Source organism: Salmo salar, chromosome ssa01, assembly GCF_905237065.1.
Source record: "Salmo salar chromosome ssa01, Ssal_v3.1, whole genome shotgun sequence".
Lineage (NCBI taxonomy): Eukaryota > Metazoa > Chordata > Actinopteri > Salmoniformes > Salmonidae > Salmo > Salmo salar.
In genome coordinates this window covers 99,542,682-99,567,397 of record NC_059442.1, presented here as the reverse complement: position 1 = coordinate 99,567,397, position 24,716 = coordinate 99,542,682, and the positions used below count along the sequence as shown (strand labels likewise).

General features: G+C 42.3%; 1 protein-coding gene across 2 annotated transcripts in view; it reads left to right on the top strand.

The window, feature by feature from the left end:
• The window catches only part of LOC106610997 (integrin alpha-9), a 150,903-nt gene that overhangs the window by 118,710 nt on the left and 7,477 nt on the right, over window positions 1-24,716 (top strand). Inside the window, exons 20-27 of one of the 2 annotated variants that reach the window (XR_006771232.1) lie at window positions 829-908; window positions 3,755-3,838; window positions 8,081-8,189; window positions 8,526-8,633; window positions 18,070-18,195; window positions 18,644-18,763; window positions 20,362-20,457; window positions 20,598-20,696. Coding sequence is in view for 1 of the 2 variants with exons in the window: in XM_045724815.1 (XP_045580771.1) it covers window positions 829-908; window positions 3,755-3,838; window positions 8,081-8,189; window positions 8,526-8,633; window positions 18,070-18,195; window positions 18,644-18,763; window positions 20,362-20,457 (723 nt within the window). In the remaining variant the exon portion in view is untranslated. The remainder of the gene's footprint in view (window positions 1-828; window positions 909-3,754; window positions 3,839-8,080; window positions 8,190-8,525; window positions 8,634-18,069; window positions 18,196-18,643; window positions 18,764-20,361; window positions 20,458-20,597; window positions 20,697-24,716) is intronic. The other variant, XM_045724815.1, reaches the window with a different exon arrangement.

Below are 24,716 nucleotides of genomic sequence, written 5' to 3'. Positions count from 1 at the left end.
ACTTTGTAAAGACTGGGGACATCTAGTGGAAGCAATAGGAAGTGCTCAATGAACCATAGCTCACTGTGTGATTAATAGGCAATGTGATGAAGTTGAGTTCGCAATTCAGAATTCCACTTCCTGTTTCGATCTGTCTCGGGGTTTTGACTGCCATATGAGTTCTGTTATACTCACAGACACCATTCAAACAGTTTTAGAAACTTTAGGGTGTTTTCTATTCACAAGTATTAATTATATGCATATCCTAGCTTCTGAGTTTGAGTAGTAGGCCGTTTAAAATGGGCACAAATTTTTTTCAAAATGCGCTGTGGCGCCCCCTATCCTAGGCGACCGTCAAGAGGTTTAAGGGGTCATAGTTTTCACCTGGACTCACCTGGTCAGTCTGTCATGGAAATATCTTGTGTTCCTAATGTTTTGTACACTCAGTGTAAGTCTTCTAATACCAACCATACCATTCAATGTCTAGTTTTCATCATTACCCAGGCATAACATTTCCTTTATCAAGAGCACAGATTAAGGTAACTGTCCTAAACATGATCACAGAATATTTACATATACATGTTTTACAGTCAGTGTGTAGTTCAGACTGCAGTCAAGGGGCCATGATGTCAATATGCGGCGATGTTGGATGGAGTAGCCTACAGTACAGTACCCACTGACTGACTGACTGCCTGCTTGCCTGCCTGACTGACTGACTGACTGACTGCCAATATACCCTGGAGAGCCTGAAAAGCAAACAAATGATTTTGACAGCTACTTGAGTTTTCTTCATGTTATTTAACTAAAAGCTTTCCCCAACACTCCTCCTCTTTCCTTGTCTTTCCTCAGTATCATCTTGCAGTGATCTTCGACACAAGTCGGCTTTCAGGGGAAAATGAGACATTGCAGTTTTTAGTTCATGCAAAAAGGTACGTTGTGACGTTATACATTTAATACAGGGGAATGTTTTAGTGCAAGGTAAGCCTAAACCCAGACGATTTGTTGGTAATGAGAAGATGCATACACACTACATAGACTGGTAAAATATCTACCTTTAATTTGTACGCTTTGCTAATCATGTCAGGCACTCAGAGTCGAGTGGAAGTCGATTCTGTTTGCTCACATTATCGTCTGTAATTGCATTCGCCTTGGACCTACACACTGTATGCTGCCGTCACACAAGACTGGGAGGGGTCTGTCGTCACATTAGACTGCTGGGGGGGGGGTGTCTACCGTCACATTAGACTGGGAGGGGTCTACCGTCACATTAGACTGGGAGGGGTCTACTGTCACATTAGACTGCTGGGGGAGGGGTCTACCGTCACATTAGACTGGGAGGGGTCTACCGTCACATTAGACTGCTGGGGGGGGTCTACCGTCACATTAGACTGCTGGGGGTGGGGGTCTACCGTCACATTAGACTGGGAGGGGTCTACCGTCACATTAGACTGCTGGGGGGGGGGGTCTACCGTCACATTAGACTGGGAGGGGTCTACCGTCACATTAGACTGGGAGGGGTCTACCGTCACATTAGACTGCTGGGGGGGTCTACCGTCACATTAGACTGCTGGGGGGGGTCTACCGTCACATTAGACTGGGAGGGGTCTACCGTCACATTAGACTGCTGGGGGGGGGTCTACCGTCACATTAGACTGCTGGGGGGGGGTCTACCGTCACATTAGACTGGGAGGGGTCTACCGTCACATTAGACTGGGAGGGGTCTACCGTCACATTAGACTGGGAGGGGTCTACCGTCACATTAGACTGGGAGGGGTCTACCGTCACATTCGACTGCTGGGAGGGGTCTACCCTCACATTAGACTGCTGGGGGGGGTCTGCCGTCACATTAGACTGCTGGGGGGGGGGTCTACCGTCACATTAAACTGCTGGGAGGGGTCTGTCGTCACATTAGACTGGGAGTGGTCTGCCGACATAATTAAACTGCTGGGAGGGGTCTGTCGTCACATTAGACTGGGAGGGGTCTGTCGTCACATTAGACTGGGAGGGGTCTGTCGTCACATTAGACTGGGAGTGGTCTGTCGTCACATTAGACTGGGAGGGGTCTGCCGTCACATTAGACTGCTGGGAGGGGTCTGCCGTCACATTAGACTGCTGGGAGGGGTCTGCTGTCACATTAGACTGCTGGGAGGGGTCTGCCGTCACATTAAACTGCTGGGAGGGGTCTGTCGTCACATTAAACTGCTGGGAGGGGTCTGCCGTCACATTAGACTGCTGGGAGGGGTCTGCCGTCACATTAGACTGCTGGGAGGGGTCTGCCGTCACATTAAACTGCTGGGAGGGGTCTGTCGTCACATTAAACTGCTGGGAGGGGTCTGTCGTCACATTAGACTGGGAGGGGTCTGTCGTCACATTAGACTGGGAGGGGTCTGCCGTCACATTAAACTGCTGGGAGGGGTCTGTCGTCACATTAAACTGCTGGGAGGGGTCTGTCGTCACATTAGACTGCTGGGAGGGGTCTGTCGTCACATTAGACTGGGAGGGGTCTGCCGTCACATTAAACTGCTGGGAGGGGTCTGTCGTCACATTAAACTGCTGGGAGGGGTCTGCCATCACATTAAACTGCTGGGAGGGGTCTGCCGTAACATTAAACTGCTGGGAGGGGTCTGCCGTCACATTAGACTGCTGGGAGGGGTCTGTCGTCACATTAAACTGCTGGGAGGGGTCTGCCGTCACATTAGACTGCTGGGAGGGGTCTGCCTTCACATTAGACTGCTGGGAGGGGTCTGCCGTCACATTAGACTGCTGGGAGGGGTCTGCCGTCACATTAGACTGCTGGGAGGGGTCTGCCTTCACATTAGACTGCTGGGAGGGGTCTGCCTTCACAGACTGCTGGGAGGGGTCTGCCTTCACATTAGACTGCTGTGAGGGGTCTGCCGTCACATTAGACTGCTTGGAGGGGTCTGCCGTCACATTAGACTGCTGGGAGGGGTCTGCCGTCACATTAGACTGCTGGGAGGGGTCTGCCGTCACATTAGACTGCTGGGAGGGGTCTGCCGTCACATTAGACTGCTGGGAGGGCTCGCACGTCACATTAGACTGCTGGGAGGGGTCTGCCGTCACATTAGACTGCTGGGAGGGGTCTGCCGTCACATTACACGGAACCCAAACCGGCTGCGCACGTGCGCCATCATGCACAAATGTATTTTGTCCCCCCACACCATACGCGATCACGACACGCAGGTTAAAATATCAAAACAAACTCTGAATGAATTACATTAATTTGGGGACAGGTCGAAAAGCATTAAACATTTATGGCAATTTAGCTAGCTAGCTTGCACTTGCTACCTAATTTGCCCTATTTTGCTAGCTTGCTGTTGCTAGCTAATTTGTTGCGAGCGGTGTAGTCAGGGTATTAGACTGCTGGGAGGGGTCTGCCGTCACATTAGACCGCTGGGAGGGGTCTGCCGTCACATTAGACTGCTGGGAGGGGTCTGCCGTCACATTAGACTGCTGTGAGGGGTTTGGGAGGGCTCTGCCGTCACATTAGACTGCTGGGAGGGGTCTGCCGAAACAAGATTGGGAGAGGGGAATAATTCCAAGTAGCCAGATTTGTATGGAAGTTAGCAGTGGAAAAAAGATGAAGACCTTTTTCTTTAGACAGAAGAATTTAAGACTTAACTTTTTCTTTCACGTTGCTGTAGAGAAGACAAAGCCTTGTACTTAAATCACTATTCTGTAAATTGGCATAGTTAATGTATTATTATCTACTATATGGACTATTTGTTAATTTCCTCCTATTGTTTTCTCATTGTAGTGCCAACCCTGAGCATAGGCTGTTGGACAACAATTTGGATCTGTCTATCCCACTGGTCCATGAGGTGGACACAGCTATCACTGGGTAAGAGGACAAAACATCTTTACTTTGTCTGAAATACACACTTTCTGTAGTTGTACTGTAACACACACTTACTGTTGACATACTGTAATACACACTGTAGGCACACTGTAATACACACTTACTGTAGACATACTGTAATACACACTTACTGTAGACATGCTGTAAGCCATTTCCTAGAGTTAGGCCAAACTCACCCAATCCCCATAATGTATTGGTAAATACTGTAGTCTCTGAACGTATTCTATCAGATGAAGTCACTAGACAACACCGTGTATTATTCAAATATACATTATCAAGCCGCATGGACAGGATGCTAAGATGGTTGGCTAGAATCAAGCTGAGAGACAGTCGCTTTTTATTTGAACTGTATCACGATTAATACAAACGGTCACATTAAGATGAAAGTCAAAACTAACGCTCAGTGTCTCTGGTAGTTTATGAGTCTGCCTGGTCTCTCCTTGCTTGGTCTCTCCTTGCCTGGTCTCTCCTTGCCTGGTCTCTCCTTGCCTGGTCTCTCCTTGCCTGGTCTCTCCTTGCCTGGACTTGCCCTGCTTGGACTCGCCCTGCTTGGACTCGCCCCGCCTGGTCTCTCCCCCGCCTGGTCTCTCCCCCGCCTGGTCTCTCCCCCGCCTGGTCTCCCCCCCGCCTGGTCTCCCCCCCGCCTGGTCTCCCCCCCGCCTGGTCTCCCCCCGCCTGGTCTCTCCCCCGCCTGGTCTCTCCCTGCCTGGTCGCTCCCCCGCCTGGTCTCTCCACCTCTGTTCTAAGCCTCTTGACAGATGGAAGACACCAGACAGAGCTGAGCTATATTATCAGACAGCATTATAAGATGTCGGGTCTTTGGCATCATTAAAACTGAAGACATATTTATCAAATAACTCTCTGTAATTATTATTACGCGATTAACCTGATTAATCATGTAACTGTAATTAACTAGGAAGTCAGGGCACCAAGGAAAATATTCAGATTACAAAGTTATAACTTTCAGATATTTTAATATCTGATCAATTAGTCTTCGAATTAATTAATTATTATTTACCTCACGTTAGTCTCATTCCAAACATTGTAAATTGTTGGTTATCTGCACGAACCCAGTCTTCACTATGAGTCATCCATACATCAATTGTCTTAAAATAATTTATTTCCTAACTAAGTAATTCACAGAAATGCATAACAAACAGTAGATATCGTTACAAAGAAATCATAGGGGAAGTGGGGGTCAGCTGAGAAGGCACTACAGAGTTGATAATTATAACAATTGAAATGCTAAACCTTTGCACATGAACGCTCACTCATTCGGGAATAATTGCAATCAATATATATTTCAGTGTGTCGTCGGGATCTCTGTTGAAAGGTTTGTTTCTGTTGGAGAGTTTGTCCGCGCTCTCTCTCTCTCTCTCTCTCTCTCTCTCTCTCTCTCGCTCTCGTGGTTAGAATGGATAGTTCAGAGTGACATTCATTCATGTCGTTATAGAATAGATGTTTTCGGCGGTTGTCGGTCTTCGCGTTCAATGATACCGAATTCCTAGCTGCAGACTAGTAATTAATATCAAAGACTTGTTCTTATTCTGTCGGTATCGATAGTCTAAGAGTTTAACCACGTGGTATGGTTAAAGTTCAGCCAGAGAAATGCATGGTCTCATAATTGAGGTAAGCTCGGTCTGGTGATAGAAAACCTAGGTGGGGGTTTTATTCAGGACATAGAAAAAGGCTGTCTCATGACGCCAGGTCCTGTCTGTGTCCCGGGGGGCGTGCCAAGGACTTAGTGAAACTTTAAACAGAAATACAACTCTCTCACATTAACATCATTACATAGCATCCCATCATCTCACAAATAGCTTAATCCTTATTCATTCATTTTATACAACCATTTAGATGTAAGTCTCATACCTGAGACTCTTCTATAAACATGATTATGGTAATGTGGCCATGAGTTTCACAAAATTGTACCAAACGGACCAGTTCGTAGCTGGATTCTTCACCGATCTTTTACACCTTCTACAGAACATAAATGTAGTTCGGTTCTCCAGTTCTGTGAGGTGGAAGAAATTCCTTTGTCTCTCTATGAAAACACTCTCTCTCTATACTGTGGCCATGAGGAGAGGATCTCCTCATAGGAATTTACGACCTCTTCTGACCACAGCAGCCTGGGTGTAGGAGACCGAGGGAGATGGTTCAGAGGTAGTGGGATGGTGCTCGCAGTGTCCAAAGAGGGCAACGTCATGACAAAGACAACAGGGCTAAACTACATTATCAGACAACATTGTAAGACAACAGAGCTGTAGCTGAGCTACATTATCAGACAACATAATCAGACAACAGAACTGAGCTACATTATCAGACAGCATTATCAGACAACATAGTAGAGCTGTAGCTGAGGTGTTTTATCAGATCGTAGATCTTTCCTTCGTCATTGACTTTGATACTCTGATTGATTGGTTGGAGACAATCCAATCGCTGATGACTTTGTTTTGTACAACGCCCCTCGTGCAACTACTCACCAAAAACGACTTCAATGATGGCGCAGACTAAAGTATATAGCGATTGATAGAGCAGTGGAAGAAATTAGTGAGTCGTCAGGCTACTATTCTCACAGAACATAACAGCTTTCCTCTACCACAGGACTTGAAGAAAACATCTTGACACACCAGTCTTTAATCAGTCTCTCTCTAACAGTAAATTGATCTATCAAACATACAGACCTACAAAAACATGTTATACATTTGATTTGATATCCTTAACCTCTTGGGGCTAGGTGGGACGCTAGCGTGCCACCCGTGGTGCACTCCATCAACAGCAGGTGCATTTCAAGAGCGGCAAATTTGAATCCAAATAAATGTCAAAATTCAAATTTTTCAAAAATACAACTATGTTACACCATTTGAAAGATAAACATCTCCTTAATCTAACCACGTTTTACGATTTCAAAAAGGTTTTACGGCGAAAGCATAAATTTAGAGTATGTTAGGACAGTACATTTACAAGAGTTGTGTGTAATGTTTTGTCAAGTCAAAGACAGGGTCACCAAAACCATAAAACCAGCTAAAATGATGCACTAACCTTTTACAATCTCCATCAGATGACACTCCTAGGACATTATGTTAGACAATGCATGCATTTTTAGTTCTATCAAGTTCATATTTATATCGAAAAACAGCGTTTTACTATGGCATTGATGTTGAGGAAATCGTTTCCCTCCAATAACCGGCAGTCAAGTCAGCGTCAGAAATTAAATAATTAAAATTAGAAAACATTGGTAAAATATTATATTGTCATTTAAAGAATTATAGATTTACATCTCTTGAACGCAATCAACTTGCCAGATTTAAAAATAACCTTACTGGGAAATCACACTTTGCAATAATCTGAGCACTGCGCCCAGAAAAATACGCGTTGCGATACAGACTAGACGTCATGTTGGGGAGATCTAAAATCGAAAATACTATGTAAATAATCCATTACCTTTGATTCTCTTCATCAGATGTCACTTCCAGGTATCACAGGTCCATAACGAATGTAGTTTTGTTCAAAAAAGCTCATCATTTATGTCCAAAAATCTCCGTCTCGTTAGCACATGATGTAAGCCAGCCGGACTTCTCGTCATGAACGAGGGGAAAAAATATATTTCCGTTCGTTCAAACATGTCAAACGTTGTATAGCATAAATCATTAGGGCCTTTTTTAACCAGAACATGAATAATATTCAAGGTGGACGAATGCATACTCTTTTATAACGTATTGGAACGAGGGTATCCAACATGAACTAGCGCGCCAGGTGTCTAATGGGACATCACCGTTCCATGGCTCTTGTTCGGTCAGATCTCCCCTCCAGAAGACTCAAAACACTTTGTAAAGGCTGGTGACATCTAGTGGAAGCAATAGGAAGTGCCAAAATATTCCTAAACCCCTGTGTTTTTCAATGGGATAGGTTTAAAGTCAATACAACACATCAGGTATCCACTTCCTGTCAGAAAATGTCTCAGGGTTTTGCCTGCCAAATGAGTTCTGTTATACTCACAGACACCATTCAAACAGTTTTGGAAACTTTAGAGTGTTTTCTATCCATATATAATAAGTATATGCATATTCTAGTTACTGGGTAGGATTAGTAACCAGATTAAATCGGGTACATTTTTTTTATCCAGACGTGCAAATGCTGCCCCCTAGACCCAACAGGTTAAATAATGATCTTGGCATGAATCTGTTGGCGCTGTGCAATACCATATGACTTTCTATCCATCTACAGTTTAGTGACTCCAACATCCTTTCTGTATGGGAACTCCATCGATGCCTCTCGATTCGTCCAGCTGGAGGACATGGAGTGTAACTTCCAGCCTCTAAACTTCACCTTTCAGGTATTGGTGACACCTGTACATCCGGGAATCCCCATTCAAGTCAATTGTATTGATATGGCTGTACCAGTAGCTCTACCTCATCTACCTCATCAAAACATGCAGCATATTATTTTGGCTCCTTGTAAACATATCTCTCTATCGCTCTCTCTCTCTCTCACTACTCTCTCTCTTTTGCTCTCTCTCTTTCGCTCTCTCACACTACTCTGTCACTCTCTCTCTATCCCTGTCTCTCATCCACCTTTCTCTTTCTTTCTACCCCCCCACGTTCTCTCTTACCTCAATCCTCAATCCTTTCTCTCCCTAATATTTCTCTTCGCCTCTTTCACCTTCTTCCAGGTGATCAACAACGGCCCCAGCCGGTTACCTGGCTCCATAGTGGACATCAGGATCCCCAACCGACTGGCTGGCAATGGGGCCGACATGTTCCACATCATGGACACACAGGTGGGAACCTTCCAACAGCAGTTTATAAATCAAATTCAATCAATCAGATTAATTTACAAGTCATCCCATTTTTACATCAGCAGTTGTCATCATGTGCTTTTACATTAACCCGGCCTAGACCTCAAAGAGCCAGGAAAAACATCCTAGAAGGAAGATATCTAGACAGGAACCAGGCTCTGAGGGGAGACCAATGATAGCACATTATTTCCCTGTCCATATGTCCAACAGCAGTCTGTCCACACTATCTGTTAACTCGAAATGACACAGCGACAAGGTTCCAATTTAACAAAGTTTACTATACTGTATGAACACACTACAAGGTAGCCATTATACTCACGGCTAGGTCCATCAACGAACTAATTTCCTGCGCAGGTGCACTCTTGACTGAGTGATAGCCCCGTAATAACAGAAATAAAGGGATACTTAAAACATGAACTTAACAATCTCCCCCTTTTCTTTAAAGACAAATTAAACATCAACAACATAATTAAATGTCCAAGTATTATTTAAGTTCCCCATTACAAATGTGTTGTGTGACAGTTTTTATTTGTATTACTCAAGCTGACACTTTCCATTACTGAGAGCCTGTAGGAGCACAAGACCGGATGCTCCTTTTTTAGTCAGACAGTCAGCAAGCTGTTCCTTTGTGGTCGACCACAGAATCCGCTGGATTCTCTGTGCTTGAATAAGTTCCTTGATGCTGCTAATCTCAAGACGAAGTCTTTTCTCTGTGACAGACTTGGTTGACTTCAAAGCATCAACTAATGAGTAGTTGTCAGTGACACAAACTACAGGTAGAATGTGCCGTTTTGTCTCACCAGTGGTATGCTCTGAGAACAGAGTTGCAAGAAAGATCGCATTGTCAATTCCATCCGCAAGAGCAAGTGTTTCTCCAGCAAGTGTGCTTCGGACAACCCTTCTGATCCTTTTTGACTGCCAACAGATAGGTGAGAATCTTCCTCCTTCACCCATTAACACGATTAGATGTCCACCTTGTGTGCCTCCATCTGTAAGGTTCCCTAGCGAAGCATCACTGAAGACAACTAGTTTCAAAGAGTCATCTTTTCCAACATGCTGAAACTTTAAAGTCACTTGTTGTGATTTCAGTTTACGAACAACTTTGTTTGCCTCATGAATGGTTTGTACAGTGGCGTGTTTTGTGTTAGATGCCAAGTTGCAACCATCAAACATTACATCAGGTCTACTCTGTCTAGCAACCCATAAAATTTGTCCTATCTTTGACCTCAATTGATCAGCTTCAATTCCACATAGAGGGGAATTCCTTTGTACGGCTCTTGAAGAATCCATGTGAATGGGTTGAAGATTATTGATATAGCTCTCCTGTTGCATCAGTATTGTCCCATCAACTGTAATAAACTCTATGCAAACATAACAAAAATTATCATGCTCCTCACGGCCGACCTGGAAAACAGATTTGAGGTGTGGAATCACAGTTGTAGCAAAGGTCTGTGAGCCACCCCAGATAAAGTCATCAACATGACAGGCAAGTACTCCAGTCACACTGCAGTCTTGATCAAGCCAATAGAAGACTGCAGGATCCACTTGTGACAGTTTTCCACCTGTATTCAGCATTGTTGCCTTGACTTTGTTGTACCAGTAGAGTGATGCATCTGCCAGTCCATACACACACTTCTTTAGTTTCCACAGTGTTCCTTCGCATTTAGCTTCAGGCGGAGGTCGGATGTGAATGTCCCTTGACAGCTCTGTTCCCTGCAAAAATGCAGATTTGATGTCTATGGAATTAAGTTTCCATTGTTTCTGGCAGATCACTGACATCAGCAATCTGAGTGACTCTGAGGCGCATGTCGGTGAGTCTTTTGGGAGTTGTTTAGCAGCCAGCTCCTCAAAACCTCTAGCCACTAGACGTGCTTTAGGCGCTATTCCAGTTAAGGACTCTTTAAGGGTACACATCCACCTTGTTGAGACACATTTTTGGCCAATGTCTGTAACTTCCTCAAACACTAAATTTTTCCTCCAATTACTGAGCTCATCTAGCTTAGCTGAGTCAAATGACACGTCCTTTGTTTCAAGTACATCATCATTTTGAATGTCATTCTGTTTTTTTCGATTTTCCATTGGTTCAATTCTGAGATTATCTACAAGTGACAGGTCAGCTGACCCTGTTGTACCAGAAAGTGTAACTGGTTCAGAGTACTGCAAGTTGTACCAGTTCTGGTGTTTTCCTTTGGCTTTTCCTGCTCGTCCAATGACGGTTGCTGTATGTGGAATACCACTTTCTCTGTCCATGTATTTAACAGTTTGTCCAGTTTTCAGATTGGAACAACCATGTTCTCTTAACACATGTGGCTGTTGTTGAATGTTTTCCTCATTTGAACGCTCAACAGTATTATCTGTGGCATGGTTGAAGGTCTCTGATCCATTTCCTGTGTCAGTTTCAGTGTCCATATCATTGGATGTGACATCTGGTAGGTTTGTGTCTGTTACTGTCTCCTTTTCATTAGGATGATTCTCAGCAACAGCCCCTCTATCTTGTTGATCATTTACTTTCCGCAATCTTGAGTGATGCACCCTGACAATGATGCCTCCGTGCCTCACAAATATCACCACACCATCTTGGCCAATGACTACTCCCGGTCCCTTCCACTCTTGACAGTCAACTCGTTTGTAGTACACTTTGTTTCCAGTTTCGTACTTCTCATCGGTGGGTCGTAGCTGTTTACGCAGAGCCCTGCGAATTCTTTCTGAGCACTCTGCTTCAGTGAACGCTTTTCTCGCTGCATGTAGTGCTGAAAGGTGCTGTCCCACCCATGCACTCACACTGGCCCCTTCTAGTGCTGGTGGCTTGTCAACCAGTACAGAGGGAAGATTAGGGTTCTGCCCGAACACTAGTTGGTATGGGCTGTAACCATGAACATTGTGCATTGAGTTTTTTGCCATCAAAGCCCAATCTAGGGCTGTGTTCCAGTCACATCCATTGTCTTGCTTCACTTTCAGCATGATCTCTGTGAGTGTTTGATTGTGTCTCTCCAGAAGTCCATTGCTCCATGGACTGTATGCAGCAGTTGTCTTTACTTCCATGTTGAATTTCTCTGCCATTTCTCTTATTTCATTATTATTGAATTCTCCTCCATTGTCACTGTACAATTTCTGGGGAGGGCCATGCACACTTACCCAGGAATGCATGAAGTGCCTGACGATGTCACTGGGTTTCTTTGTATTCACAATGCTTCCAGCGCTGAAGCGTGTGAAGTGGTCGATTATGTGAAGGTACCACACACTTGGTGCTAACTCATGTAGATCTACAGCCACTGTTTCATTGTACTTGGAAGCTAGTGGCAAACCAACAGCTGGTTTGGGCTTGTTTGGGCTTAGGTTTACTGTATTTTTGACATGTCTCACAATTGTTAACTATCTGCTGTAGAATGGAAATACTCTCATCATCATTATTCCCTGAACTGCTAAGTAACTTCTGAAGTCTGTCAACTGTAGCATGTCCAAACTGTTTGTGAAGCTTTAACAACACTTTGTGTTTTTCTTTTGTGTTCATGTTCTCTGTGACTGTCAGAATCTCCATGTGCTCTGTGTCCGTCCGAATCTCATTTTTGCATGGACTCTGTGTGATGTCTTTGTCTAAAATGTTTACACAATAGTGGCCTGAGGTAGTAAGTTCAAGAGTCACAGGTTGTTTAAACATCACTGCCTTGTCATTTTTTATGTCTAGTACAGCCCCTGCCTTCTTGAGGGAAGCTTTGCTTAATAGTAAGGGGATATCTGCAGGGACCACCCCTGTTTCAATGTGACACTTAGTCTGACCAATTTTTGCTGGTATCTTAACTCTCTTGGTAGAATGGACAATTCTCCCATCTCCAAATTTGAAAGCTCTGTTGCTTGGTGTGTCAATCATATTTTGTACTTCTTTCATATTTAGTTCACTGACATAGCTATCAAGCCATTTTGCACCACACACTGTGCATGTACATGCAGTATCAATCACAGCAGATCCTAAGGATTCAACTATAAAAATCTCAGTATCAGAAGCAGATTCATTTGAAAACAGTGTAATGTTACACTGCTCTATATCTGTGTTTACATTTTCCTCTGTTAGTTTAACTTGTTCATTTTTATGAGGACAGTCTTTAACCCAATGGTAAGTGCTTTGACAAACAGCACATTTTGATCTGCTTCTATATTTGTCCAGTGGATTTGTTCCGGGAAATGGCGCCCTCTTCTGGTTGTCTTGAGAACGTGACTTTTTGGCGCCTTTTCTCTGCTGCTCAGTGTAATATGCTCCGTCACTCGCTTGCATTCCATCTGTTAACGCCGCGACAGACGTCTTTTCACCAAAAATTATTTTTAGTGCCGACTTCATTGATGCAAAAGTCAGTACAGTACAAGCAGTCAAAGCCAACTGTTTCTCCCTACCATCTAGACAGGCAGTATCTAGCAACTTGAAAGCTAACACTGCATCCGGGAGAACCATGTCGTACTTGCGCATCCTATTGTACCTTTGTTCGAAATCAATGATGTAGTCCGTCATTGCAACCGAAATATCTCTCGTAACACTGTCAAAGTTTGAATATGCCTCGTAGGCACGGTTTTTCTCTTCTTTAAGAAATACAGAATCCAGTGCTCTGATCAAAGTTCCCATACCATCATCATTGTTCAAATCCTCAACGGATATTTCCAGTGCTGTATCTCTCGCTCTTCCCTCAAGCGATAATACCACCGCAAGTGCTTGCTTTTTCGCGTCCAGATTAGTAACCCGTGTCCAGATTCCAAGTTCATTTTTCCAACTTTCGTACGACCTCTTCTCGTCGAAGCGAGGTGGCACATTGTAGTTATTAGCCATCCTCTGCTACCAATGTTAACTCGAAATGACACAGCGACAAGGTTCCAGTTTAACAAAGTTTACTATACTGTATGAACACACTACAAGGTAGCCATTACACTCACGGCTAGGTCCATCAACAAACTAATTTCCTGCGCAGGCGCACTCTTGACTGAGTGATAGCCCCGTAATAACAGAAATATAGGGATACTTAAAACATGAACTTAACACTATCCACCCATTCACCCAAACGTCAGTACCTCTGGCGTTGTTTAGGGTTTTATCCACCTACACACCATCCACATTCTTTGTTGCCTTTATCCAACTTAAGTCTATCGCTCTTGTTTTCCTTCATAGCTGAGTGCTGTGGATCCACATTGGCAAACACTTTAATACTGTTAAAATGGCCTTCTTGTTTATCTATGTCTCTGGTCATGGAACACAGGACCTGTTAGAACAGTGCGAGGCACTATTTGATTTTTTTTTTTGATAAATGGGAAAGAAGTGTTGATACATCTACTACTGGCTGGGCGACCATTTAGTTTCACAACAACAGTTGCTCATTTAGGCACCCCCAGTGGGTGCTTTGTTTTCATAACCTCTGCGCCGCTCCTTTCATATAGGTAGATCAGAGGGAGCTCAACCCTATAATTGTGTTGACTGTTTGAATGCGAGAATTGGAGCAGAGACTGTCGGGACATCAGACCGTATCCCACCCTGAATCCCCACATCTGGAATTACTTGGAGGGATCAGAGAGCTTGCAAGAAACAAATGGGGGACTGGGGGAATGGGGCACCTGCGGAGCATGCTACTATTCTATAACATCCCCAACGTAGATCTGGAGTCACTGAGATATGAAACCGGGGCCCATTTGGGATACAGAGTTTTCTATTTAACACTGTCTGACTGTTGTCTCCGTGTCCTATAGGGTAAGGAGAGGTCATTTCACACTGAGGTTCTCTTCTTCTATAGTAGGTCAGAGAGACAAGATAAACACACAGACAAGATTAACACACATGATAAGCATGAGCCGGGATTAAAAGAATGTGGGGAAAATATTTCCATATTGTAATTTCATTGAATTCCAGTCATGATCTTACATGTGTTAATGTCATAATGTCATCCTAACATGTATTAATGTCATCGTAACATGTGTTAATGTCATCCTAACATGTATTAATGTCATCCTAACATGTATTAATGTCATCCTAACATGTGTTAATGTCATCCTAACATGTATTAATGTCATCCAATGTCATCGTAACATGTATTAATGTCATCGTAACATGTGTTAATGTCATCCTAACGTGTTAATGTCATCCTAACATGTGTTAATGTCATAATGTCATCCTAACATGTATTTATGTCATCCTAACATTTGTTAATGTCATCCTAACATGTGTTAATGTCATCCTAACATGTATTAATGTCATCGTAACATGTGTTAATGCCATCCTAACATGTATTAATGTCATCCTAACATGTGCTAATGTCATCCTAACATCTATTAATGTCATTCTACCATGTATTAATGTCATCCTAACATGTGTTAATGTCATCCTAACATGTGTTAATGTCATCCTAACATGTGTCAATGTCATCGTAACATGTATTAATGTCATCGTAATATGTGTTAATGTCATCCTAACATGTATTAATGTCATCGTAACATGTGTTAATGTCATCCTAACATGTATTAATGTCATCCTAACATGTATTAATGTCATCCTAACGTGTATTAATGTCATACTAACATGTATTAATGTCATCCTAACATGTGTTATTATCATGTCATCCTAACATGTGTTAATGTCATAATGTCATCCTAACGTGTTCATGTCATCCTAAAATGTATTAATGTCATCCTAACATGTGTTAATGTCATAATGTCATCCTAACATGTATTAATGTCATCGTAACATGTGTTAATGCCATCCTAACATGTATTAATGTCATCCTAACATGTATTAATGTCATCCTAATGTGTTAATGTCATAATGTCATCCTAACATGTATTAATGTCATCGTAACATGTATTAATGTCATCGTAACATGTATTAATGTCATCCTAACATGTGTTAATGTCATCCTAACATGTGTTAATGTCATCCTTGCATGTATTAATGTCATACTAACATGTATTAATGTCATACTAACATGTATTAATGTCATACTAACATGTGTTAATGTCAATGTCATCCTAACATGTGTTAATGTCATAATGTCATCCTAACATGTGTTAATGTCATCCTAACATGTGTTAATGTCATAGTGTCATCCTAACATGTGTTAATGTCATCCTAACATGTGTTAATGTCATCCTAACATGTATTAATGTCATCCTAACATGTGTTAATGTCATCCTAACATATAACATGTGTTAATGTCATCCTAACATGTGTTAATGTCATCCTAACATGTATTAATGTCATCCTAATGTGTTAATGTCATAATGTCATCCTAACATGTATTAATGTCATCGTAACATGTATTAATGTCATCCTAACATGTATTAATGTCATCGTAACATGTATTAATGTCATCCTAACATGTGTTAATGTCATACTAACATGTATTAATGTCATCCTAACATGTGTTAATGTCATAATGTCATCCTAACATGTGTTAATGTTATAATGTCATCCTAACATGTGTTAATGTCGTCCTAACATGTGTTAATGTCATAGTGTCATCCTAACATGTGTTAATGTCATCCTAACGTGTGTTAATGTCATCCTAACATGTGTTAATGTCATCCTAACATGTATTAATGTCATCCTAACATGTATTAATGTCATCCTAACGTGTGTTAATGTCATAATGTCATCCTAACATGTGTTAATGTCATCCTAACATGTGTTAATGTCATAATGTCATCCTAACATGTATTAATGTCATCCTAACATGTGTTAATGCCATCCTAACGTGTTAATGTCATCGTGACATGTATTAATGTCATCGTAACATGTATTAATGTCATCCTAACGTGTGTTAATGTCATAATGTCATCCTAACATGTGTTAATGTTATCCTAACATGTGTTAATGTCATAATGTCATCCTAACATGTATTAATGTCATCCTAACATGTGTTAATGTCATCCTAACGTGTTAATGTCATCGTGACATGTATTAATGTCATCGTAACATGTATTAATGTCATCGTAACATGTATTAATGTCATCGTAACATGTATTAATGTCATCGTAAAGTGTTAATGTCATCGTAACGTGTTATTGTCATCCTAACATGTTAATGTCATCGTGACATGTATTAATGTCATCGTAACATGTATTAATGTCATCGTAATGTGTTAATGTCATCGTAACATGTATTAATGTCATCGTAATGTGTTAATGTCATCGTAACATGTATTAATGTCATCGTAAAGTGTTATTGTCATCCTAACATGTGTTAATGTCATAATGTCATCCTAACGTGTTAATGTCATCCAAACATGTATTAATGTCAGTGTAAAACAACAACTAAAATGTAACACTTTTTTCCCACAGCTCCTTTCAAATTATACTTACCAGTCTCTGTGTTTATCTTGTCTGTTACGCTGACCTACTATAAGAAGAAGAGAATCTCAGTGTGAAATGACCTCTCCTTACCCTATAGGACAGGGAGACTACAGTCAGTGTTAACACTGAAAAGTCTGTATGCCAAATGGCACCCTATTCCCTATTTGTATGGTATTCACTTAGAATCTGTTAACAATGGAAATAAAATAGTTAAACAGTAATTGGTAACAACTTGGTACCGAGTGGTGGGCTACACAATGATGCCAGAAATGACATTTTTCATGTACCATAAATCAGCTAATAGCAGGGTGCAGTTGTTATGAGGGTCAACTATCTTTCTTTCTCTCTCTCTCTCACACACTCTCTCTCGCTCTCTTGGTCTTTCTCTCTCTCACACACACACACAGACACAAACACACACACACAGGCAAAAGTAGTGCCCAATATAGGGAATAGTGTACAATTTGGGATGCAACCCTGACTTTCTTAGGTTGTGGATTGAAGCAACAAAGATGGTGAATCTCAAATATAAAATATATTTTGATTTGTTTAACACTTTTTTGGTTACTACATGATTTCAAATGTGTTATGTCATAGTTTTGGTGTCTTCACTATTATTCTACAATGTAGAAAATAGTAAAAATAAAGAAAAACCCTTGAATGAGTAGGTGTGTCCAAACTTTTGACTGGTGTATATATAAACACTCTAAACATCCTTCCCACTGGCTCGGAGGCGACAGCATGGTCCTAAAACACATTATTGCCTCGTTTTGTATCACATTCCAAAACTGTGAGGGACAAAAATGCAATTTCAGAATATGGGGGAGATGTTGTCCCGAGTGAAAGTTGTGCCCCTACTTAAAACAAGTAAAACACAAAAACAAATTGTGAAACCTTAAAAATTATGAGAAATGTATCAGTGGGTCTTAAAAGTCAAATTATTGGTCTCTCTCAGAAGAGTCCTCTACTCACCTGTAGAATGTGTTGTTGAACATTCCTGAGATATTTATCTTTCCAACTCCCATCTTCCTCCTCCCATCCACCTCTTCACGTCCTCCCTCCCTTTTCTCATCTTCCTCCTCCTCTTCCTCTGTCTCCCCAGGTGGCGGAGGGGCAAGGGAACTGCACCCCTCACAGGAACCCCCAGCCCTGTTCCATCCCCCAGGACAGAGAGAGTATCTTCCACACCATCTTTGCCTTCTTCACCAAGTCTGGACGCAGGGTCCTGGTGAATAAACAGAGAGAGAGAGAGAGACCAAAAGAGAGATGGTCCATACACTCACACATCCATGAACACACACAGAGAGAGAGAGGCGTGTACATGCACGCACGCCTCCATGAACACACACACCTGGACTGACCCAGTCAGTGGACTTTTAGGTTCACTGAAAGTGTTTCCCTTGGTGATGTATCATGTGTGTGTTGTGTAGCATCTGTTCATCTCTCTCTGTCTTTCCTTCTTTCTCTCTCTTCTCTCTTTCTCTCTCCTTTCTCTTTCTTTCTCCTCTCTTTCTCAATCTCTTTCTCTCTCCTCTTTCTCTCCCCCCTCTTTCTCTCTCTCTCTCCCCCCCTCTTTGTCTCTTTCTCTCTCTCCCATCCTCTTTCTCTCTCTTTTTCTCTCTCTTGCTTTCCCTCATTCTCTGTCTCTTCTCTCTCACCCCCCTTCTCTCTAACAGGACTGTGACCGGCCAGGGAGAGCATGTTTAACCATCTCATGTACTCTGGGCTCCCAGTCCAAAGAGGAAGTTGTCAGTATATATGTGAAACTTCTACTAAACACAGAGATACTGAAGAGGGTAAGTACATGGATATTAGTTATTACATAGTTGTTACATACACTACCGTTCAAAAGTTTGCCCATTATCAGCACTTCTGTGTTCCAATGCCACGGTGTGTTAGCTAATCCAAGTTTATCATTTTAAAAGGCCAATTGATCATTAGAAAACCCTTTTGCAATTATGTTAGCACAGCTCAAAACTGTAGTACTGATTAAAGAAGCAATAAAACTAGTTCAGTATCTGGAGCATTTGTGGGTTCGAACAGGCTCAAAATGGCCAGAAACAAAGAACTTTCTTCTGAAACTCGTCAGTCTATTCTTGTTCTGAGAAATGAAGGCTATTCCATGCGAGAAATTGCCAAGAAACTGAAGAGCTCGTACAATGCTGTTTACTACACCCTTCACAGAACAGCGCAAACTGGCTGTAACCAGAATAGAAAGAGGAGTGGGAGGCCCCGGTGCACAACTGAGCAAGAGGACAAGTACCTTACAGTGTCTAGTTTGAGAAACCGACACCTCACAAGTCCTCAACTGGCAGCTTCATTAAATAGTACCCGCAAAACACCAATCTCATTGTCAACAGTGAAGAGGCCAGGATGCTGGCCTTCTAGGCAGAGTTGCAAAGAAAAAGCCATATTCAGACTGGCCAATAAAAATAAAAGATTAAGATGGGCAAAAGGACACAGACACTGGACAGAGGAAGATTGTGAAAAAATATTATGGACAGACAAATCTAAGTTTGAGTTGTTCGTATCACAAAGATGAACATTCGTGAGACCCAGAAGAAATGAAGATGCTGGAGGAGTGCTTGACGCCATCTGTCAATCATGGTGGAGGCAATGTAATGGTCTGGGGGTGCTTTGTTAGTGGTAATGTGGGAGATTTGTACAGGGTAAACGGGATCTTGAAGAAGGAAGGCTATCACTCCATTTTGCATCACCATGACATACCCTGTGGACGGCGCTTAATTGGAGCCAATTTCCTCCAACAACAGGACAATGACCCAAAGCACAGCTCCAAACTATGCAAGAACTATTTAGGGAAGAAGCAGTCAGCTGGTATTCTGTCTATAATGGAGTGGCCAGCACAGTCACCGGATCTCAATCCTATTGAGCTGTTGTGGGAGCAGCTTGACCATATGGTACGTAAGAAGTGCCCATCAAGCCAAACCAACTTGTGGGAGGTGCTTCAGGAAGTATGGGGTGAAATCCCTTCAGATTACCTCAACAAATTGACAACTAGAATGCCAAAGGTCTGCAAGGCTGTAATTGCTGCAAATGGAGGATTCTTTGACGATAGCAAAGTTTGAAGGACACAATTATTATTTGAATTAAAAATCATTATTTATAACCTTGTCAACGTCTTGACTATATTTCCTATTCATTTTGCAACTAATTACATGTATGTTTTCATGGAAAACAAGGAAATCTCTAAGTGACCCCAAACTTTTGAATGATAGTGATGTTACCTGGTTGTTACCTGGTTGTTACCTGGTTGTTACATGGTTAGTGTATTTTTAAATTTTACTTAGGCTAATAATGTTTATTACAGTATGGATCAGAAGGAAGAATGAATCCTCCCCTTCTCTCTCTCACACACACACACACCTACCTACAGGACAGCTCATCGCTGATCCAGTTCGTGACTAGGGGTAATGTGAGAGTGGACGGGAGTGCCATAGAGGTACCGCAGGGGCTATCAGAAGACACTTCAGTAAGTATATCACTCTTGATAGATTTACTCCTGCAAAGCGCTGAATATATGAGTCAATCAGTGTGTTGGATCAGTTTCAGCATGCAGTAGATGTCAGTGAGACATTCTAACAGCCAGTTTATTGCTGTGATGTTCCTCAGCTAGCCCTGAGGGGTGAATCTAGAAGCTGAATCTAGTGGAAATTGAAGCCTGGGGAGCAGCTGGAGGCAGGAAGCCAGATCAACCTGGATGTCATGGGGGTGAGGCAGGGTTGTATTTGGGGGTCCTCAGCTGTGGTCCTCAAGGACAAGGTCTCCTCAGAGACAGCAGGGTATCACACACACACACACACACACACACACACACACACACACACACACACACACACACACACACACACACACACACACACACACACACACACACACACACACAGGGCAAGCCTCTGTGTGGAGTGATTGGATGTGCCTATGGAGCAGTGGAATGAAGTGATGAGCACTCTGCATCCCCTTATCCTCGATCCTCTCAGCTGATTACGGTGATGACCTCCAGACCCCAGCTCGCAGCTCCATCTCCTGACTTAGGCCCCACCGCGCTGCTGCGTCTCCTGACCTCTAGGCCCCCAGCTCACTGCTCGACCCCCAGGCCCCAAGAAGAGCTTGGCTAATTCAGCCACTGAATCAGACGATACTGTGAATGTGTCCATTCACAACTGCTCTCCCAGCACTTAGTGACCACTTTAATTTTCCCCAGCAACACCTCCCACCCCCCTGAGCGTCTGGTCAGTTCACTACCTCAAACCATTAGAGATTTTAGTGAATTCAGTAGCCCTGGTCCCTCAGCAGCTCTGATGTCCCTAGGTGTGCAGTAGCCTTGGTTTGTAACGAGGCTCTCTTTCAATTCCCAGCCTGCTACTTATCATCAGCTGATAAGATATAGTTTATCCCCCGTGACATGCAAACAGGCCCGGTAAATGATAGGAGAATAAAAATAATCTACTGTATGAGTTATGAGCTCGTTGACTCGATTGAAATGGTTCCTTACGTTTTAGTACCCGTAAACATTTGTTCAATATTGATAGCTCAGCACAAACTCAGCTGGAGTCAGTCAGTCAAACAACGGATCAGAATGTAACATACTGTATGCTTCCAATGCACACACGCACATACTCTTAACTAAACATGTTACAGTTTGAAGAGGTGTAATTCTTCCATATTCCTTTTTGCTATGCACCATATTGGAATGCTGTGTTATTGTGGGTGCCTGATGTCTTAGGAGGAGGGATTTCCAGCCCAGACCCACAGCCCAGACCCTGACCTACAACCCAGACCCACAACCCAGACCCAGACCCTGACCTACAACCCAGACCCACAGCCCAGACCCTGACCTACAACCCAGACCCACAGACCTGAGTACAAATAATAATATTTGAGATGTTTCTTCAATACTGTGAGAGTTTGCTCTAGCCTGCCTAAACTGTCAGATGGGCGGGCTTTGCAGTTTTGGGACTATTCTATTGAGGCAGGCAAGCTCAATCAAGCACAGATCTTTGTTTGTTTTAAAATATTTCAAATAGTATTTGAACCCAGATCTGTCACAAACCCAGACAGACCTGCATCAGTATTGAAAGTACTTTATTTAACTAGGCAAGTCAGTTAAGAACAAATTCTTATTTACAATGATGGCCTAGGAGCAGTGGGTTAACTGCCTTGTTCAGGGGCAGAATGACAGATTTTTACCTTGTCAGCTCGGGGATTCGATCCACCAACCTTTCGGTTACTAGTCCAACGCTCTAACCACTAGGCTGCCTGCCACCCCTTACTTAGCTTAGCTTACAGTACTTACCTTATCTTACATTACTTACAGTACTTATTTACAGTACTTAGCTTAGCTTACGATACTTAGCTTATTGTACAGTACTTACAGTGCTTAGCTTACAGCACTTACAGTACTTAGCTTATCTTACAGTACTTATAGTACTTACATTACTTAGCTCATCTTACAGTGTTCAGCTTACAGTACATACAGTACTTTGCTTATCTGACAGTATTTGGATTATCTTACAGTACTTAGCTTATATTACAGTACTTAGCTTATTTTACAGTACTTAGCTTATTTTACAGTACTCAGCTTAGTTTATAGTACTTACAATACTTAGCTTATCTTTTATTTAAATGTTTTATTTCTCCTTTATTTAACCAGGTAGGCCAGTTTAGAACAAGTTCTCATTTACAACTGCGACCTGGTCAAGATAAAGCAAAGCAGTGCGACAAAACAACAACACAGAGTTACACATAAACAAAAGTACAGTAAATAACACAATACAAAAGAAAAATCTATGTACAGTGTTGGCAAATGTAGAAGAGTAGGGAGGTAGGCAATAAATAGGCCATAGAAGCGAAATAATGACAATTTAGCATTAATACTGGAGTGATAGATCTGCAGATGATGATGTGCAAGTAGAGATACTGGGGTGCAAAAGAGCAAGAGGATAAATAACAATATGGGGATGAGGTAGTTAGGTGTGATATTTACAGATGGGCTGTGTACGGGTACAGTCATCGGTAAGCTGCTCTGACAGCTGATGCTTAAAGTCAGAGAGGGAGATATAAGACTCCAGCTTCAGAGATTTTTGCAATTTGTTCCAGTCATTGGCAGCAGAGAAGTGGAAGGAAAGACGGCTGAAGAAAGTGTTGGCTTTGGGGATGACCAGTGCAATATACCTGCTGGAGCGCGTGCTACGGGTGGGTGTTGCTATGGTGACCAGTGAGCTGAGATAAGGCGGGGCTTTACCTAGCAAAGACTTATAGATGACCTGGAGCCAGTGGGTTTGGCGTCGGATATGGAGTGAGGGCCAGCCAACGAGAGCATACAGGTCGCAGTGGTGGGTAGTGTATGGAGCTTTGGTGACAAAATGGATGGCGCTGTGATAGACTACACCCAGTTTGCTGAGTAGAGTGTTGGGGGCTATTTTGCAAATGACATCGCTGAAGTCAAGGATCAGTAGGATAGTAAGTTTTACGAGGGTATGTTTGGCGGCATGAGTGAAGGAGGCTTTGTTGCGAAATAGGAAGCCGATTCTAGATTTAATTTTGGATTGGAGATGCTTAATGTGAGTCTGGAAGGAGAGTTTACAGTCTAACCAGACACCTAGGTATTTGTAGTTGTCCACATATTCTAGGTCAGAACCGTCCAGAGTAGTGATGCTAGTCAGGCGGGAGGGTGCGGGCAGCAGTCGGTTGAAGAGCATTCACTTAGTTTTACTAACATTTAAAAGCAGTTGTGGAGGCCATGGAAGGAGTGTTGTATCTGACAGTACTTAGCTTATGTTACAGTACTTAGCTTACAGTGCTTAGCTTACAGTACTTATAGTACTTACAGTACTTAGCTTATCTAACAGTACTTAGCTTATGTTACAGTACTTACAGTACTCAGCTTAGTTTATAGTACTTACAGTACTTATCTTATTTTACAGTACTTAGGGTTATCCGACAGTACTTAGCTTATTTTACAGTGCTTAGCTTACAGTACTTATAGTACTTACAGTACTTATCTTACAGTTCTTATCTTATATTACAGCACTTACAGTACTTAGCTTATCTTACAGTACTCAGCTTATTGTATAGTACTTACAGTACTTAGCTTATTTTACATTATTTACAGTACTTAGTGTATCTTACAGTACTTAGCTTATCTTACAGTACTTACAGTACATTATGAAGGGTTAAATCCACTAAGGATTTGTCAGAGATACACTGTTGGACCTAAAAACATAAGCATTTCGCTGCACCTGCGATAGCATCTGCAAAACTGTGTACGCGACCAATAAACTTTGATTTGATAATTTAGTGGGTCATTGTGAACTAACGTTATGGGAAGCAGGCAAGAGATCAGACTGTATGTTGGTTCATAAATTAACTTACTATGAGCTTACTATACAGTACTCTCATGTAATATTTTGAAATTTAATTTATACTGTCAATATTATCTGTGACCATATAAGATTAGAATGATGTTGCAATAGTTGGATTGATTTAATTCATGTTTTGAAATGTGTTCACATGTACAATGAAAGAACTATACATTTCAAATGTGTATGATTAACAGACACAGATCGAAGCTGTTTACCAGCCTGGAGATAGAACCCGTTTCTCAGTCTGGAGATAGTAGCCGTTTCTCAGTCTGGAGATAGTAGCCGTTTCTCAGTCTGGAGATAGTAGCCGTTTCTCAGTCTGGAGATAGTAGCCGTTTCTCAGTCTGGAGATAGTAGCCGTTTCTCA